This window comes from Apodemus sylvaticus, chromosome 14 (assembly GCF_947179515.1).
Source record: "Apodemus sylvaticus chromosome 14, mApoSyl1.1, whole genome shotgun sequence".
In the NCBI taxonomy this organism is placed as follows: domain Eukaryota; kingdom Metazoa; phylum Chordata; class Mammalia; order Rodentia; family Muridae; genus Apodemus; species Apodemus sylvaticus.
In genome coordinates this window covers 89,761,266-89,780,034 of record NC_067485.1, presented here as the reverse complement: position 1 = coordinate 89,780,034, position 18,769 = coordinate 89,761,266, and the positions used below count along the sequence as shown (strand labels likewise).

The 18,769-nt window shown below is 40.6% G+C and overlaps 1 protein-coding gene across 1 annotated transcript in view; it reads left to right on the top strand.

The window, feature by feature from the left end:
• The window catches only part of Ryr2 (ryanodine receptor 2), a 466,338-nt gene that overhangs the window by 194,404 nt on the left and 253,165 nt on the right, over positions 1 to 18,769 (top strand). The window contains exons 18-23 of the mRNA XM_052156653.1: positions 3,387 to 3,505; positions 4,569 to 4,702; positions 5,952 to 6,193; positions 11,068 to 11,260; positions 12,998 to 13,214; positions 15,706 to 15,810. Coding sequence (XP_052012613.1) covers positions 3,387 to 3,505; positions 4,569 to 4,702; positions 5,952 to 6,193; positions 11,068 to 11,260; positions 12,998 to 13,214; positions 15,706 to 15,810 — 1,010 coding nt within the window. The remainder of the gene's footprint in view (positions 1 to 3,386; positions 3,506 to 4,568; positions 4,703 to 5,951; positions 6,194 to 11,067; positions 11,261 to 12,997; positions 13,215 to 15,705; positions 15,811 to 18,769) is intronic.

Sequence of the window (18,769 nt, the reverse complement as noted above, 5' to 3'; positions counted from 1 at the left end):
TTCCCTAGTGCTGGGATTGGATAACAGATGTGCACCATCATGGCTCATTTTAAGCAGTGCTGGGATCAAACCCTAGGCTTCATGCCTACTAATCAAATACTCTACCACCTTACTGAGCCACATCTTCAACCTTTATTATCTTTTAGAGATATACCAATGTATCCAAATAAAAATTTGAATAATATAGAATTTCTGATCTGGCCATTTTGTTGTTCAATCTCGAACTGTCTAGAACTGCAATTCCCTCTTCCTAACTGTCCTTTGGCAATTGTGGTTTCTTTGTCCTTCATAAAGCCTGGCCCCTTGAACTGAAGGGGGTAGCTGTCAGAAGCCTAATTAGGCTGAACTGTACATTATGATTGCATTGCTTTCTCTTTGTACTTCTCCCAGTAAGTTTACCCCAGGAGTCTCACACTCGCCTTCCAATTCCAAACGTTAGTCTATCTCCTTGGCTCATTTGTTCTGCAGACACCTCTCACAGAGTAAGTCCTGCCATTCTCTGTATGCATAAGAGTATCATATGCTGGCTCCCGTTTTCACCTCCTCCCTGATTTTGCAAATCTATGTTCTATTTTTAAACTTAAACGTTGTCAACTTCCCCCCACCCCTTCTCAATATCATGTGAGCTTGAGAAATAATGAGTTTATTTTCCTCTTTGGCCTCAAAAGCATTCTGAAAAATTCAAAATATATGTAATGTCGTCTTTTATCCTTTAGCCTTGAAGCCACATCTCTTACAATCACAATTTTTAAACTATGCATTTGAATACTAGTGTGATATATAAACATTTTCTTTCTCCATTCGTGTAAGAGATAGAAACTCTACTTATGATAACTTATGCTTTACCACTTAGCTCTTGGTAACAAAAAGAAAGAAAATTCTACAGTTTCTTTTTTTTCCCTTTCTGTTTTTCAGAAGACTTAAAAATAAATTGGTCATTTATCATATACTGAAACTCAAATCATTTAGTCTTTGTGTGTGCTTATGACATGTGTAAGTGTATGTATATGTGCATGTGTTTGTGTGCTTGAGTGCATGTGTGCACATGCCATGGCATGCATGTGGAAGTCAGAGGACAGTTTTCACAGGTACTGGTCCTCCATTTCTCCCTCTGTTTGAGACGGTTGTCCTTACCATTGGCCACTGTGTATGCAAGTATGGCTGACCCCATGTGATTCTAAGGATTCTCTGTCTTAATAGAGTCTCTGTTTCCACCTTGCTGTCAGTGCTTTGTTTTCACATTACCATTCTTCTCATTCATAGTATATGCTCTTCACATCCAGACCTAGACATGTGCCTTTGTGGATGCATCCAGTTTTGCTGTGAGCCTTTGTGAGCCATTATTTGCTAAGAGTCTTCCATTTCTTGGTGTTTTGTTTTACTTTGTTTTGTTTCTGTCTTTGTTAGCAACTTCTCATAAGAAGCTCAGTCTGGGCTGTTGGTTGAGTACTACAGGTCCCTGAATGTGTTGCTGTTCCTAGCCTGGAGGTCCGGTCCTTTGGGTTCTGTGTCTGCATCTCCTTTCCCAGCTCATCCTTTCCTCACGGCAGGGACAGGGCTTCTACCATAGCCTTCCTCTCTGTGAAGGAATCAGACCTCCTGATTCCTTCAGGTTTTATAGTTTCTGGATACATATTTTAGAGCTGGTGTGCCTCCAGGTCTTGAGTACATCCCCTCAGTTCTGATGTGTAGTGGGGAGCAGCCACAGTCAGTGAATGAATGCATTAGGACAGAGCAATAAAGCTGTTAATAAAAGAAGACATCCACATGCTCTGCAGTAATAAATAATGGAGAGAAGAAACCATCAGGATAGTGTGGGAAATCTACTAATACTGCCTTCCCATCAGCAGTATCAGGTCCAATACAGGCACGGGATGATGAGTTCATTTTAGCGCTGCAGCTTAGATATTGGTGACAGCTGTGGGCAGCTTTGGTACAATGATGTCAGCATCTCTATCTCAAGCCTGGGCTTCCTGAATCTCTGTTTTCTTTTATTATCATCAGTCTGTCAGACAACTGCTAAATTACCCCAGAGTTTGAGGAACTATATACATTGAATATCTGTGGATGTTTTAACTGATTAACTTCAAGGTAGAGAAGCCACCATCCATTGCTCTCACCTTCAGGACAAGGATTTGGGTCAGGTGTAGCTCCTGAGAAGGTGAAGGAATGGCCTCTACATCCTTTGGTGAACCCGACATCACAAGCATCTGTTCCAAGAACGTGAATTCCACTTGAGACATAACTTTTCTATGGGATTTTAGAAGCTTCTTCCCAATTCTATGCCATTCTTAGAGAGAGAGAGAGAGAGAGAGAGAGAGAGAGAGAGAGAGAGAGAGAGAGAAAGAGAGAGAGAGAGACCACTGCATGCCATGGTTACAGACAATTGGCACAGACATGAGCAACAGTGGATGGCTAGTTTGTTTATTTCTTTATTATTCTTAAAATTACATTTGGTTGTGTTTATGTGTACACATGTGCACATGTGTATGTATGTGTGCACGCGTACACACGAGCGTGCATGCACACACACACACACACACGCGCATGCATGTGGTCAACCATGCCACAGTGCACTTGTAGAGGTCAGAGGACAACTTGAGGCTTCTACCATGTGTTATCCTGGGGATACATACTCATGTTGTCAGGGTTGGCAGCAAGCACCGTTATATCAGTGTGAATCATTTTGCTGGCCCAATGACAGGACCATAGAAAAAAAATAATCATGGTTTTCAGGTACCTTTTCAAGTGTGCACTAAACATTTTCAAATTGAAACCCACTTTGTCTTTGCTCGTTTATAAAAACAGAAAAAGGTATATTCTACTTTTATGATGGTATTAGTTTATATTTTTCATTTCTATACTAGCTTATTTCTTTCATTTTTTAACATGAATGTTTTTAGGGCGGGGTACCCAACTCAAGTTGTTGGGCTTGGCTGCAAGTGCTTATCCGTTGATTCCTCTTGCTGGTGTAGGATGTTTTAAATGCCAGAAAGCTCCAGGGTCTGCCCTAAGCTACTGTCCATCCATGCTTGTCTTGAATGCTGGCCCACCCTGTGTGCCTGCTCCTCAGGCCTGTTCTGTTCTGTCCTCCTCCTCCTCTGTGACTGTCTGGGGGGGGGATACATTTTCTGAGCTCCCCAAGCCTGCCAGACCACTCTCTATTATCCGAAATAAGCTCCACACCTCTCTCCACTGGGATTTGTCATCTTCGGATATCTGTCTGTCCTGGCACATGACACCTATGGCTTCCACAGTGCCCCATGGCAAACAGAGGGAGCTGTAAGTGATGAGGTGTGGAGCAGAGAGAGTGCAGTTGAGTGGAAAAATAAAAAGTGATTAGTTCCCAAAATGTCAACCTTCTTTCTGCCTTCTCTCCTCTGTAGGGATCCTGGAGGTCCTCCACTGTGTGTTGGTGGAGAGCCCAGAAGCTCTGAATATTATTAAGGAAGGACACATCAAGTCCATCATCTCACTTTTAGACAAGCATGGGAGAAACCACAAGGTAAGCCAGCTGGCTGATTCCATGAGTGAACTCAGAACCATCAAATGGTGAACAGTAGACTCCATATTGCAAAAGGTGAGAAGAGAGGATTTTTAAATGTTTTTGCCATAATAAGTATAAACCAGGGAGAAAAATAGAATAAATGTACAACTAGCAAAAAAGGAATAAAATACCGAGAGGCCAAAATATCTACAATGTTATATAATGATTTAAAACAATGGAAAATAAAATGTAATCTTTTTTTCTCAATTAACAGGCACCTTGAGAATTTTACTAATTTTCTACTTTATGTAGAAAATGAAACAGTACTAATAAAATAAATGATAAATGTTTGAGAAGATTGATTCATTTATCATGATTTGAATATCATACAACATACACATGCATCTAAGCCGTGCTGGGTAGCCTGGACATCAGTGTGGCTTTTGTCAAGATACATGCTAACATAACATGGTTTTAAGATGTATTGAAGTTGTCATGAGTATTTTCCATCCTTAGATTCCATGAAGTAAGACTGCCCAGTGTGTGCTTGTCACAGCTGTGGGAGTACAAGCAGTTCCTGCCCTGGATGTGAAAGAAAGCTGGGGAGTCACTGGGACACCCACTGCCATCTTAAAATGGCCAAGCTGAGGCTCTGGGTGGGGCATGATAAAGTGCTCGTGAAAGAATGAAAAACCAGAGTTCAGACCTCCCTCAGCTGCAGGAAAGCTGGGACACTAACTTGTGACAGCTTCCTGTATCCCCAGGGCTTGAGTGGCAGAGATAGGAAGCACCCCTTCCTCCACCCCTACACACACACACACACACACACACACACACACACACACACCTCCAGGTCAAGCTGGATAGCTAGAGTAGTCAAATTGGCAAGCTCTGGGTTCAAGTGAGAGACCCTGCCTCAGCATGTAGGGTGGAGAGAGTGATTCAAAGAGATGCCCAACATCAACCTGTCTTTTGCATGCACATGCATGTACGCACACACACATTTGGACATGTGCTTGCCTTGTGGAAAGTGCTATTGCTGCCTGAGTCACAGTCAGCTGGAGGGGCCATCTCTCCGCAGGTCCTGGATGTGCTGTGTTCTCTTTGTGTGTGCCATGGAGTTGCTGTCCGCTCTAATCAGCACCTCATCTGCGACAATCTCCTGCCAGGACGAGATCTATTGCTGCAGACCCGTCTTGTGAATCACGTCAGCAGGTAAGTAAGTTCTCACAGACATTGTCATTTCTTCATACCATAGCCGAGGAACTCTCTCCTGGCAGGGGGGCTGTTTGTTTTCCGAAGGACCAAACAAGTATTGTTTTTACCAAGCAGATGGGTTAAGAAAACAATAGATGAATGCAGCAAAATGTGGACTTAGTGAAAACAGGTGTGTGAGAGAGTTTCTCTTCACTTTCCTGTGTAGAGAGACTGCCACTGGCACCTTGAGAAGCAGGCTGTAACTGCACTGTTCTTCAGTAGCCCATGAATGTGCCTACTACAGTGATAAAAACGGTAGTGCCCCAAGCCTAAGACATCTCAAACTAAATAGCTGATGAAATGGCATATTCCACCAGATCTCCCTTTTAGAGAATCTGATAATTATGAGTGTCACCTACAAGCCACTCAGTGCTGTGATTTGCCTCTGGCTTGTGCTGTCTGTACTTTGTGAATTCCCTTTGGTACTGCTCTTGTCTAACTTTCATACATGTTGAGATGTTGAGGGTGGGGCTGAGGTGGCACTTGGGCCTGTCTGCAGAAGCTGAGCTACAAGGACCATGCTGTGCTATTCTTCTCATCCCTCTAGATAAAGAAATCAGCAAGCCAGAAAAAAAAAATCAACAAAATATTCTGTGTGGTAGAGTAACTAGGGGCTTTCCTGAAGCTTTAGCTACTTAATTCTTCTATAACCAGAAGTGGTGTGAGATCTAGACACCCAGCATCTAGATGTGCATCAGTTTCTAAAAGATTTATTTATGAGATTCAGTTTATGAGCGGGTGTATCCTGTGTGTCTGTACCACATGCATGCCTGGAGGGCAGAGGAAGGCCTCCGGTTCCCTGAAGCTGAAGTTATATGTCATTGTCATACATGACACAAGCAACTTGGAAAGGAAGTGTTTATTCTGGCTGGCAGTTTGCACGTCAGGTGGGAACGGGTGCATGAGATGAGCCTTTGCATCTGCTGCGTTCAGGAAGCAGAGGGACCAATGCTGACACTTAGCTTGCTTTCGCATGTTTATTTAGCTCATGACCCAGGCACGTGGAATGGTACTGCCCACCTCAGTGAGCTAAATCTAGAAACATGATCTAAGACATGTCTAGAAGTTGAGCTCCTATACGATTCTAGATCTAGTCATGCTGACAACATTGGGCATTAGATGTGCATCATAGAGAATCAGGAATAATATTTAAAATAACAACTAATGAAACCAATGGAAGTTTTCTTTGTCCTTTTCTGTCTAAAAGCATGAGGCCTAATATTTTCCTGGGTGTCAGCGAAGGATCAGCACAGTATAAGAAGTGGTACTACGAGCTCATGGTGGACCACACGGAACCCTTTGTGACAGCAGAAGCCACTCACCTTCGAGTGGGCTGGGCTTCCACTGAAGGGTATTCTCCGTACCCAGGTGGGGGTGAAGAGTGGGGTGGCAATGGTGTTGGTGATGACCTCTTCTCCTATGGGTTTGACGGCCTGCACCTCTGGTCAGGTAGGCACTGTCCCTTTTCCTTAAACAGTTTCCAAATGGCGGTCTCATAACCCTGTTGTACATGTGTGCAAGTTGAGAATATTTGTTGCTCAAAACTTCAATGCTGAGAGGATGAATACAAGAGTTTAAGAAAAAAGCTGATGTTTTACAAGAGAAATAGAAAATACTTGTATTAATAGTCCACTTCCACAGGGCTGTAAAGCTTGTGGATATGTGTTTAACAATGACATTCTATCATAGGAACGACCTACAGGAATCCCATGTGCTTCTGAATCACTTTACCTGGTATGTGCAAAGATTCAGTGTTCATCATAAAATTATACAACACAATAGCTAGTTTAGATTCCTGAGAGTTACTGTAAAAGCAGAAGCCAGTAAAATGGAATCTGCATGGGATGGCTTGACAGATGTGGAAAACTGAAAACTATATGAATTGTCAAGAAACAGCCGCCAGTTCTCAGTGCTGATTTGAATACCTATTGCAAATGCTATATGCAAAAAATGTCTTTTTCCAGATCACAAGTATGTATAATTTGGTTTATGTCAAAGTTTAGTTCTTGCATAGTAATATGGTATTAGTTTTGCATAACATTATTGCTTTCAGATGATAGGTTTCACGGATGTTGCAGGCATGTTGAGTTCCTGGGGTGACCTTGACATACCCGTAGTGTGTAGGAGACACAGAGAGTTACCTTAAATTGGGAACTTTGTCTCTTGGTTGTGAGTGATGTCCACTTAATAGTGCAGAGGCCTAACAAATTCTAGAAAAGGGGCTTAAAAATTTAAGTGGACTAAATTCAAGACTTGATAGTAAGGAGATAAAGGAACTCAAAGCACTCTGCAGAATTATGTCTGCACAATAGGAGTCATTGGCCCTCTTTTATCCAATTCAGATGTCATGATGGAGCCATGCTGTGGAGAGTTCATCTTACTCTTGGAGTATGTGGCTAGCAGTTCCAGAATAGCTTATCTTGCCTCTGCCCAGCTGCATGAACCAATCAGATCTAAGCTATAATGCCTTCCTTGTTCCTATAGTAATTAATATTATGTAGTCCCAACATCAGGAAAAGAGTGCTCAGCCAAACATAGGGCTACGTTCTGTTTTATGATACATTGATCTATAATGCTCTGAACTCCATCACCCTCACTTCTGAGAACTGCTTCATGGGAAATGGGCCCTCTGCTGGATGGATGAGCAGTGGTTGGGAGAAAGTATTCCTCAGATGACACATCTTCGAACACTTTATTGGGCATTTCACTACTTCTGATCTTACATTCACCTTGAGACTCTCCCTTTTGACATATTAGAAGAGCTTCATGCTGTTGCAGCTGAAACCTGTGCTTTATGCCCTTATGGGAAAGTGCTAAAGAGGATCATGAGACAGAGCATAATGACTGTGTAGGTGTGACACAGGAAAGACAGCAGGTGACAGAGTGCCTGGAGAAAAGTATCCTGAAGCTCTGCAGTCAGGAGAACCTGTTATTTAATTTTAAAATCTTTTCTCGTTATGAGGGTTTTTGTTTGTTTTTGATTTTGTTTTGTGTGTGTGTGTGTGTGTGTGTGTGTGTGTAGAGGCCCTCTGGTGTCAGTCTTTGCCTTCTACCCAATTTGAGACAGTATCTCATTACTACTGTGTAGTATAACCCACAGCTTCCAAAGGTTCTCATGTCTCATCATAGGGGTGTTGGTATGACAGTCATACATGCTACTGTCTTTTACATGTGTTCTGGGGATCTGAACTTGTGTCTTCATGAATGTGTTCCAGGGGCATGGCTGTTGTCAACACTGAGCCATTTCCCTGGCTCCTTGTCCATTAACAACTCTTTGTTACTGCTGTAGTGAAGAGATGTGGGTTTGTTGTTGTTGTTGTTGTTGTATTTTTGTTTTTTATTCAATATAATTTTCATTTACATTTCAAATGTTAAAACCTTTCCCAATTTTCCCCCTCCCAGAAAACCCCCAACCCCTCCTCCCATCCCCTGCCTCCAAGTATATGCCCCTCCACCCGACCCACTTCCACCGCCCCCTCGATTTCCCTTTGTTGGGGCATCAATTGAGCCTTCACAGGACCAGCTGTGTTTACTCCACTTAGGGGCTTATGGAGCCCTTTACTAATTTGAGGTTCTGTCAAAAAGGACCAAGGCAAAGTCGGTGGAATTTGCCTACATTCTACATCACCTCCTAAATATCAAGACAACTTCCCTGGAGTTGCTCTCATATTTTTCTTCCTTTTAACGGTTACTGTAGGATTTAAAGCATCAAACTGGCAGCTTCTGGGGAGAACACATGTTTTACCACTTGAACATTGCGTAATTAGAGACCAGTATTCCTAGGAACAGGGATTTGATTCCAAGTCAGGTTTTGAGTGACATCTTCATTTATTCTCTGGTGCTCAAGTATGTACACCATTGTTATCGAAGCAGCTCAGACAAGGACAAGAATGGGAAGCTCAGGGTACTTTTAGAGAATTGAAATTAAAAAAACATCTATAGAGAAGGCTGTGAAGCAATGCAGGAAAGATCAGTGTGGATTCATCATCCAAAGCTGTGTGTCTACCTGCAATTCTTACCTGTGGACTAAAGCAGAAAACAAGGATAGTCCAACAGAGTGAGTATGCAAGGAGAGGCCCTCTACCTGGAGATGTGACCATGCACCTTCCACACTGTATTATGTCCTTCAAACCATGGCCTCGAGCTCTTCACTGAACCTCTGTCTTAACTACAGACTTTCCAGAGCAAAGGACATGAATGACCCTTTAGTTTTCATTAGCTTCATCAAGGCAATGTCAATCAAACTGAACAATGTATTGGATTGTAGTAGATGTGTAATTTTAGTATCGTGGCTAAAATAGAAACATTCTTATTAGCTGTGGGTTTTGACATGAACAAGGGAATCAGCATTTTCCTAGAAGCTGCTTGGCTGTCATATTTTTGGCTCTTATTTTTAAAGCTGCTCTTCAATATTCAGGGTATTCTAGAAGATGTACCTAATAATGATTCTGATGCTGAAAGAGTCATGTATTGAGAAGATCAAAACAGTGCCCACATTTTAGAAAGTGGACACTATCTACCACTGGTGTTTTAAATGTGTTATGTGTTTTTACTTAGAATACATGCCAGGCATAAAAAGTGTGTGTGTGTGTGTGTGTGTGTGGTGTTTATGAAAAGCATGGAGAGTGGAGATGGAGAGATGTCTCAGTTGATTAAGAAGACCTGACTTTGATCCCCAGGAGACAGGACAGAAGGAGAGAACAGACTTGCACAAATTTCCCCTAACCGTGAGAAGCACATCGTGGCACACATTCGTGCCTGAGTGCTGGTGCACATATGCATCTGTCTTAGTTTCTTTTCTATTACTGTGAGGAGACACCAAGACCAAGGCAACTCCTATAAAATGAAGCATTTAATACAGGGTTGGCTTACAATTCAGAGACTTAGTCCTTTATCATCATGGCAGGGAACATAGCAGCAGGCATGGAAGGCAGACTTGGTGCTGGAGAAGTACTTCAGAGCTACATTCTGATCTGCAGTCAGAAAGAAGCAGACATTGGACATGGTGTAGACTTTTGAAACCTCAAAGCTTACCCCCAATAACACATTTCCTCCAACAAGGCCATAGTTCCTAATCCTTTTTAAATAGTGCCATCTCATGATGGCTAAGCATTAAAATAAATTAGCCTGTGGAGGTCATCCTTATTCAAACAGCCATAACATCCATAAACAAACACATAATAAGTAAATGAAAAATGAAATGAAAATTTAAAGCAAAGCATGATTCATGAAGTCTGTTTTTATCTTTGCTCTAATTGTGACTACGTTTGTGCCTGTTAGCTTATGTTAAAAGGCGATCAGTAACTTCCTTTTTGTAGTATGCTATGTGTAATGGATGCCCCTTAGAACTAATTAGCTAAAGACTTGTCATCAAGAGTGGGTTGATACCTTTGGTTGCCCATTGATTGGTTAGACATTTGTCAAATAACTTCATGCCTCTATATCCTGCTGAACTGAAGAAGCCAACTCAAACCATGTGTAAAATAAGTTTCATTATAAAACAAAAGCAAATTGGCCTTTAATTTTCTCATGATAACAAATGTTATCCCCTTTCCAGGTCCCCCTGTTCCCCAAAAATGCCATAAGCCCTCTCACCTCCCCTTGTTCCCCAATCAACCCTCTCTCAATGTCCCTGATATCATTTTATTTTCTTTGAGATAATGTCTGCATCAAATAGCATTCATATGCATGCAGAAATTTATAGAAATAACAAGACACATTTTCCACCCAACCTCTGTAGCACCTGCAAAGAGAGAGAGAAAAAGGGAGGGAGGGAGGGAGGGAGGAAGGGAGGGAGGGAGAGAGAGAGAGAGAGAGAGAGAGAGAGAGAGAGAGAGAGAAAGAAAGAAGAAACATTGCTTTCTTTTTTACCAAGAGTATCATGATATTACATGATACTTATTTTGGATTCACACAAGGTCCCCATCAAAAAACAATTACAGTGAGGAAGCACCCATATTTGCTTACAGTTCCAGGTGATAAAGTCTATCATGGTGGGAAAAGCATGATGGCAAGAATTAGGAAGCAGGAAGCAACTGGTGATACTATGTGCCAAGCCAGGAAGCAAAGAACATCATTGGTGGTGTCAGCTCTCTTTGTGGTCCTCATGTAGTTTGAGATTTCAGCCTAGAAGATGGTGCTACCCACCTATAAGATGTAGATAATGCCTGAGGCCTGTTACTTTGGTGGGTCTGAGTTCTGCACAGTTGACAGTGCACAGTAACCTCCATGGTGGATTCTTCCTTTGACTTTGGTCCATCACTCTTACTGTATGACTCAGAGGAGGATTCTTCATGTTAAACCTCACCTGTTTCCCTCAACAGGTTGTATAGCTCGAACTGTGAGCTCCCCCAACCAGCACCTGCTGAGAACTGACGATGTCATCAGTTGCTGTTTAGATCTAAGTGCCCCCAGCATCTCTTTTCGCATTAATGGACAACCTGTGCAAGGAATGTTTGAGAACTTCAATATCGATGGCCTGTTCTTTCCAGTTGTCAGTTTCTCTGCAGGAATAAAGTTAGTACTTCTCTGTTACTTGATCTGTTTCTATCTTACTTCTCTTACTTCCACAGAGGACTCTCGTCTCCTTTGCTAACTTTAGTCCTTTGACCTGAGATGTCTATTTTCCTATGCGTCTCCACTGTAGAGCCCCATGTTTTGCCTACATGTTCATTGCCCTGTGGAATACTTTGGGGCTCTCCTTCTTTTAGTGACCTGAAACTTCACACTTATTTCTCAAGTTTACTATGTTGTTTTATAAAGGAGGATAGATGAATTTCTAAAAAAAAAACAAAAAACAAAAAAACAAAAAAACCAACCAACCAAACAAACAAACAAAAACCCTTTAATTCTGTGATAGCTTGTCATAATAACTGCCCACTTTGTCACCAGTTAATACATTTGTGTGTCTCTCTAATAGGAGAAATTCTCTTATTTCTACCAACTGTCTTTTTTTTTTTTTTTTTTTTTTTTGCTTTGGTTGCTCTTAGAGTTATAATGATTTACAAGGAGTAGTTCTAGTTATAAAGCAGCATACTGAAGAGAACTGATCCAGAGGCATTAGCTATCCATGAAGATATGACCATTTTCAGTGTATTTATACAAATTAAACTTCTTTCTCTAAGTTTGTGGATTATTTAAAAGTTTTGCATTATTTTATCCTACTTCTTTTTGGGGGGAATAAAAATGAAAAAAACCCAAAATTATAAGGAGTTAAAAATGTTCATTGTTTTTTGTAAGCTGAACACCTACATCATTGCTGCCATGTGACTGTTTCAAAGCTCATTAAATAAAGCTCACATTGTATTTAATTGAGCATAATGCACACAAAATCTTAGTGAGTACTTTGCTGTTCTTGAAACTGGCAAAATATTCAAACTATGGTCACCTGCTTTCTTTAGCAAGCAGAGTTGACACTAAGGGCTTCTTTAAGGAATTTCTCTAGGGAATCAGATTCAACCCTGGCTGTTTTTTGTAGCAACTGTCCAGATCCTATCATTTTACGCACACAGACACTTAGGTCCTATCCTCACTCTATCTGATTAGTCATTGGTTGCCTTGGGACGTGGAGTGGATGAAAACATGTCCCTCGTTTATGGAAATGTAGGAATGTACCTTCCATCATGAACTGTTCTTTCTAGGTCAAGTGCTGGGTCATCACTGACCTGTGAATACACTTGAGCTAAGTTTTCTTCTTTTGTCATGATGATGCTCTTGTAGTTAATCTCTTATGAAGAAAGCCTCTTGATTCCTAGGTGATAAGACTATTATAATATTGTATTAGTTACTTTGCTGTTGTTGTGATAGAATACTATGACAAAAAAAAAACAATGATCTGTTTGTTTTGACTTGTAGTTTCAAAGGTAAGAGTTCATAATGGTAGGCAAGACTGGCATCACAGCTAGAGTAGAGAGCAGATGGTCACATTCCCATCCTATATATCCTGGAAACAGAGCCAGAGCAGGAAATGGGATGAAGCCCTGAACGCCCATCTGCAGGAATGCATTTCCTCCCAAGGCTACATCTCCCAAGGGTTCCAACCCCCCCCCCCCAAAAAAAAAGTATCACCTGCTAGGGACCATGTGTGTAGAAGCACAAGGCTTCAAGGGACTGTTTTCCTTTAAGCCATATTTGGGGAGTATGTGGCTTGTGACAAAGTTAGTTTTTTACTAATAAATGTTACTAATATTTTCATTTAGAAAACTTACATGTAGTATCAAAGATATAATTGACACAAATGTGCTTCCTTTGCAGGGTTCGCTTTTTGCTTGGGGGAAGACACGGAGAATTCAAATTTCTCCCTCCGCCTGGCTATGCAGCTTGCTATGAAGCTGTTCTGCCCAAGGAGAAATTGAAAGTGGAGCACAGCCGAGAATATAAGCAAGAGAGGACATACACACGAGACCTGCTGGGGCCTACAGTGTCCCTGACCCAAGCTGCCTTCACACCTGTTCCTGTGGACACCAGCCAGGTACAGAAAGGGACACAGGTGGCTGCTGAGTTGCAGGGGTCTCAAGCTTATACTGCACCCCATAGTAGTCCACTTTTCAGCTATGCCATGAGCAGGTCTCATAAATAATGTGCCCGTCATCTCTGTTCTCCATCTGTATATTTTCTACTCTGTGTTTTGGCATTTCATAGAGTAGTGTCTCAGCCTATTAGTATAGCAAGCTTTCATAGTGCTCCAATGTGTCACAGGGTTAAATTGTTCTTCTTAAGTCTGTGTTCTGGGTAGTCTTGAAAGTTTTATTATAGCAATTAATGTTGGGGATTGTCTTAGTCAGGGTTTCTATTCCTGCACAAACATCATGACCAAGAAGCAAGTTGGGGAGGAAAGGGTTTATTTAGCTTACACTTCTGCATTGCTGTTCATCACAAAAGGAAGTCAGGACTGGAACTCAAGCAGGTCAGGGAGCAGGAGCTGGTGCAGAGGCCATGGAGAGATGTTCCTTACTGGCTTGCTCCCCTGGCTTGCTCAGCCTGCTCTCTTATAGAACCCAAGACTACCAGCCCAGGGATGGTACCACCCACAAGGGGCCCTCCCCACTTGATCACTAATTGAGAAAATGCTCCACAGCTGGATCTCATGGAGGCTCTTCCCCAACTGAAGCTCCTTTCTCTGTGATAACTCCAGCCTGTGTCAAGTTGACACACAAAACCAGCCAGTACAGGGATGGAAAGGTAAAGGCACTTCCCACCAAGGATGACCTGATTTCAGTCCCTGGTACCCACATAGAAGAAGGAAAGAACTGATTACTTCATATTGATCTATGACCTCCACATGCATGCCTGAATGCGCACACACACAAACACACACACACACATGAGAGTGAAATACAAATAAGAAAAACAAAAAACAATTTATATTATTTAGTTTATAAATATACATTATGCTTTTAAAAACTAAATATAGCATCATGATGGACTTATTTGCAAACTACATATGTGACTTTAAGATGTAATAATATGGGGTAACTTAATAGTGAAAATAATGTACCACACGTGAACTAATACCACATTGACACACCAATTTTGGAACAGATGTGTTTGGTTTTTCAGAGCAGATACAGAGGTTTCAGTCTCCTTCCATACAGATACAGTTACAGTGTTGAAGATATTTAATTGACTTTTATTTTGGGTTGGGATTGAAGTTGTGGCTCCAGGTTTAAAATGCCCAGAAACAAACCTTACTTTGGGGACAATAGCCACTTGCCAGTTGGGATGTGTGGAATATTTGGCCTAAGTTACTACCATCACATCACAAATAGATGACTAAGAGCAGTGACCTTGGGGACATGTGTGTGTGTGTGTGTGTGTGTGTGTGTGTTACATGTAGCAATATTCTAAGTTTGAGAGTGAATTAAATACTTCTCTAGAATGATATATAATGATATAATAGCTTCAGTGATGTTGGGTAGATCATTCAGTCTGATTATTAGTTTGGAACAAGGAAGGCATTTCTAAAATCTAAAGTTGACTTAATACCAGGTCTGAGAAACCTCTGTTTTTATCAGCCATTCCATCATCCTCTCCTCATTTTGTAAACCACGTTGGTGTTTATAGAGAGGCTCCTGTATGCTTTCTCCTTCTAATAGGATAGTATAATAGGATAGGCCTGCCCTGCTCCTTGAGTATATGTTGGGGAAACACTGAAAGGGGGTACAGCAGAATTTGTGGTAAGCCTGTCATGGTTGTCAGATGCTCAGGAACACAGAGCCAGGATTTCTTTCAGCCTCCTGACTTACCCTGCACAGGGGCCTATGGACGCTGGCCAGATGGCCTTAGAATGCTGGGGTGATTTCTTGTTCTGATTGATAAGCTCTTTGGTATTGGTCCATATTCACTGGTACCCCTCAGTCTTCACCAGTGCTCTTGGGAATTTTTCTGGAATAAGCACCCTGACACCAAGGAGAATGAAAGAGAGGAGATGCCAGGCTTCAAGGATAACTCTAATTCATATTTTCATTTTATACTGTAAAATTGCAAGGTGCAAGATTTTACAGACACTTGTATGGCAGTCAGCAGGCTGTTAATGGCAACCACCCATCAGATAGCTCTTTCTACAGGTCATTCTGTTCCAGTTAGAAAGTGAAGTCATGGTTGGCAAATAGGTAGTGAGGCTTCTGGTAAATCATTAAATCACTAAATCAATCACTAACCCAATCAATCAATCAGAATGCAATAATTGGTCTTATTGTACTACCTTATTGTACTTCACCCTGTTTTCTTTGTCGGTTCATTTATGTGCAATCCTAGAGGTACACACACACACACACACACACACACACACACGCACACGCACACGCACACACCATGAAATAGCTGGTTTAGAGCCCAATGATTTTTGGTAATTTAATGCTCTCTGAGGTATTTCTTCTGTCTCTGAGCAAGGCTAGTTGGCATGACACCTTCCAGCTTCCAGCGTTTGTTTCTGATGAGCATTTTCTCCTCCTTTTTTCCAGATTGTGTTGCCTCCTCACCTGGAAAGGATAAGAGAGAGACTGGCAGAGAATATCCATGAGCTCTGGGTTATGAATAAAATTGAGCTTGGCTGGCAGTATGGTCCGGTATATGATTTTGAAATTTATCCTCAGATTCTGGTCATAAATCACTTGGAAAGATAACATTTTCTTGTTGAACCTGCTGTAGTGTGACATGAATCAATAGAATTGATTCTTTTTTGAGGCATCTTATCTCTGTGTGTCTTTTTAAAAGCCAAAGGGAGTGCAGTAATGGCAGACTCCATGACTTAAAAGTTACCAGTGTATGGATTGAAAGTTCTACTTTAAAAATCAAGTTAAATTTAGATAGTGAGCCTTCATTTCCCAGCTAGAAAATAGCAAAAACAAAAGTCTAGATTAGAATGAAAATAAATATGTCATTTTGTTTTTTTCTCTGATATTCTCTTCTTAGCACAGAGCAGCACAGACCTGTGGGCAGATATTCAGAGTTGCCACCGTGGTTTGAGGGTGGTGTGGCCAATAATAGTTGTATACGTTTCTAAATACTAAATGAGGGTTTTACTTTATAATTTGCCAGTAAAAGTTTGCTTAAAAAATAAGCATACAACTCTACATGACATCTCAGTTTGTAATAAATGTATTTTGCCAGGATCTTGGTGAAACTGTGTTTTTAGAATACTATTATAAAAAATTACATCAAAAATAGCAGGAAACAACAATCACTATTCCTTAATATCTCTTAATATCAATGGACTCAATTCCCCAATAAAAAGACATAGACTAACAGACTGGATATGTAAACAGGACCCAACATTTTGCTGCATACAGGAAATGCATCTCAGTGTCAAAGAAACACTACCTCAGAGTAAAAGACTGGAAAACAGTTTTCCAAGCAAATGTTTTCAGGAAACAAGCTGGAGTAGCCATTCTAATATCCAGTAAAATAGACTTTCAACCAAAAGTCATCAAAAAAGACACAGAAGGACACTTTGTACTCATCAAAGGAAAAAATGTACCACGAAAAACTCTCAATTCTAAACATCTATGCTCCAAATACAAGGGCACCCTCATTTGTAAAAGAAATTTTACTAAAACTTAAAGCACACATCACACCCCACACAATAATTGTGGCTGACTTCAACACCCCACTCTCATCAATGGACCGATCAGAGAAACATAAATTGAACAGAGACACAGTGAAACTAACAGAAATTTTGAACCAAATGGATTTAATAGATAGCGATAGAACATTTCATTCTATATAAAAAGAATATACCTTCTTCTCAGCACCTCATGGCACCTTCTTCAAAATCGACCATATAATTGGTCATAAAACGGACCTCAACAGATATAAGAAGAGCACATGCCTCCTATCAGATCACTATGGAGTAAGGGTAGTCTTCAATAGCAACAAAAACGAGAGAAAGCCCACATACACATGGAAGCTGAACAATATTCTACTCAATGACCCCTTGGTCAAGGAAGAAATAAGGAAAGAAATCCAAGACTTTTTAGAATTTAATAAAAATGAAGGCACAACATACCCAAATTTATGGGACACAATGAAAGCAGTGCTAGGAGGAAAACTCATAGCTCTGAGTGCCTCCAAAAAGAAACTGGAGAGAGCATACACTAGCAGGTTCACAGCACACCTGAAAGCTTTAGAACAGAAAGAAGCTAATACAACCAAGAGGAGTAGAAGGCAGGAAATCATCAAACTCAGGGCTGAAATCAACCAAGTAGAAACAAAAAGAGCTATACAAAGAATCAACAAAACCAGGAGCTGGCTCTTTGAGAAAATCAACAAGATAGACAAACCTTTAGTCAGACTAACCAGAGGGCACAGAGACAGTATCCAAATTATCAAAATCAGAAATGAAAAGGGAGACATAACAACTGAAACTGAGAAAATTCAAAAAAATCATCAGATCGTAGTACAAAAGCCTGTACTCAACACAACTGGAAAATCTGGATGAAATGGACAGTTTCCTAGACAGATACCAAATACCAAAGTTAAATTAGGATCAGATAGACCATCTAAATGGTCCCATAACTCCTAAAGAAATAGAAGTAGTCATTGACAGTCTCCCAATCAAAAACAAACAAACAAACAAACAAACAAACAAACAAAAAAACCCACAGGACCAGGTGGTTTTAGTGCAGAATTCTAGCAGACCTTCAAAAAAGACCTAACACCAATATTCTTCAAACTATTCTACAAAATAGAAAGAGAATGAGTACTACCCAACTCATTCTATGAAACCACAATTTCACTGATTCCAAAAGCATACAAAGATCCAACAAAGAGAACTTTTGACCAATTTCCCTTATGAATATCAATGCAAAAATACTCAATAAAATTCTTGCCAACCAAATCCAAGAACACATCAAAATGATCATTCGCCATGATCAAGTAGGCTTCATCCCAGGGATGCAGAGATGATTCAATATATGGAAAGTCATCAATGTAATCCACTACATAAACAAATTCAAAGGAAAAAAAAACACATGGTCATTTCATTAGGCTTTGACAAAGCATTTGACAAAATTTAACATCCTTTCATGTTAAAGATCTTGGAAAGATCAGGAATTCAAGGCCCATACCTAAACATAGTAAAAGCAATATCTGGCAAACAAGTATCCAACAACAAAATAAATGGAGAGAAACTTGAAGCAATCCCAGTAAAATCACGGACTAGACAAGGCTACCCTCTCTCTCCATATTTATTCAGTATAGTCCTTGTTCTAGCTAGAGAAATTAGACAACAAAAGGATATCAAAGAGATACAAATTGGAAAGGAAGAAGTCAAAATATCACTACTTGCAGATGATATGCTTAGATGTATACATACAGAACCCCAAAAATCTCCACCAGAGAATTCCTACAGCTTATAAACAACTTCAGCCAAGTGGCCAGATATAACATTAACTCAAGCAAATCAGTAGCCTGCCTTTACTCAAAGGATAAACAGACTGAGAAAAAAATAGGGAAATGACATCCTTCATAATAGCCACAAAAAATATAAAGTATGTTGGTTTGACTCTAACTAAACAAGTGAAAGAT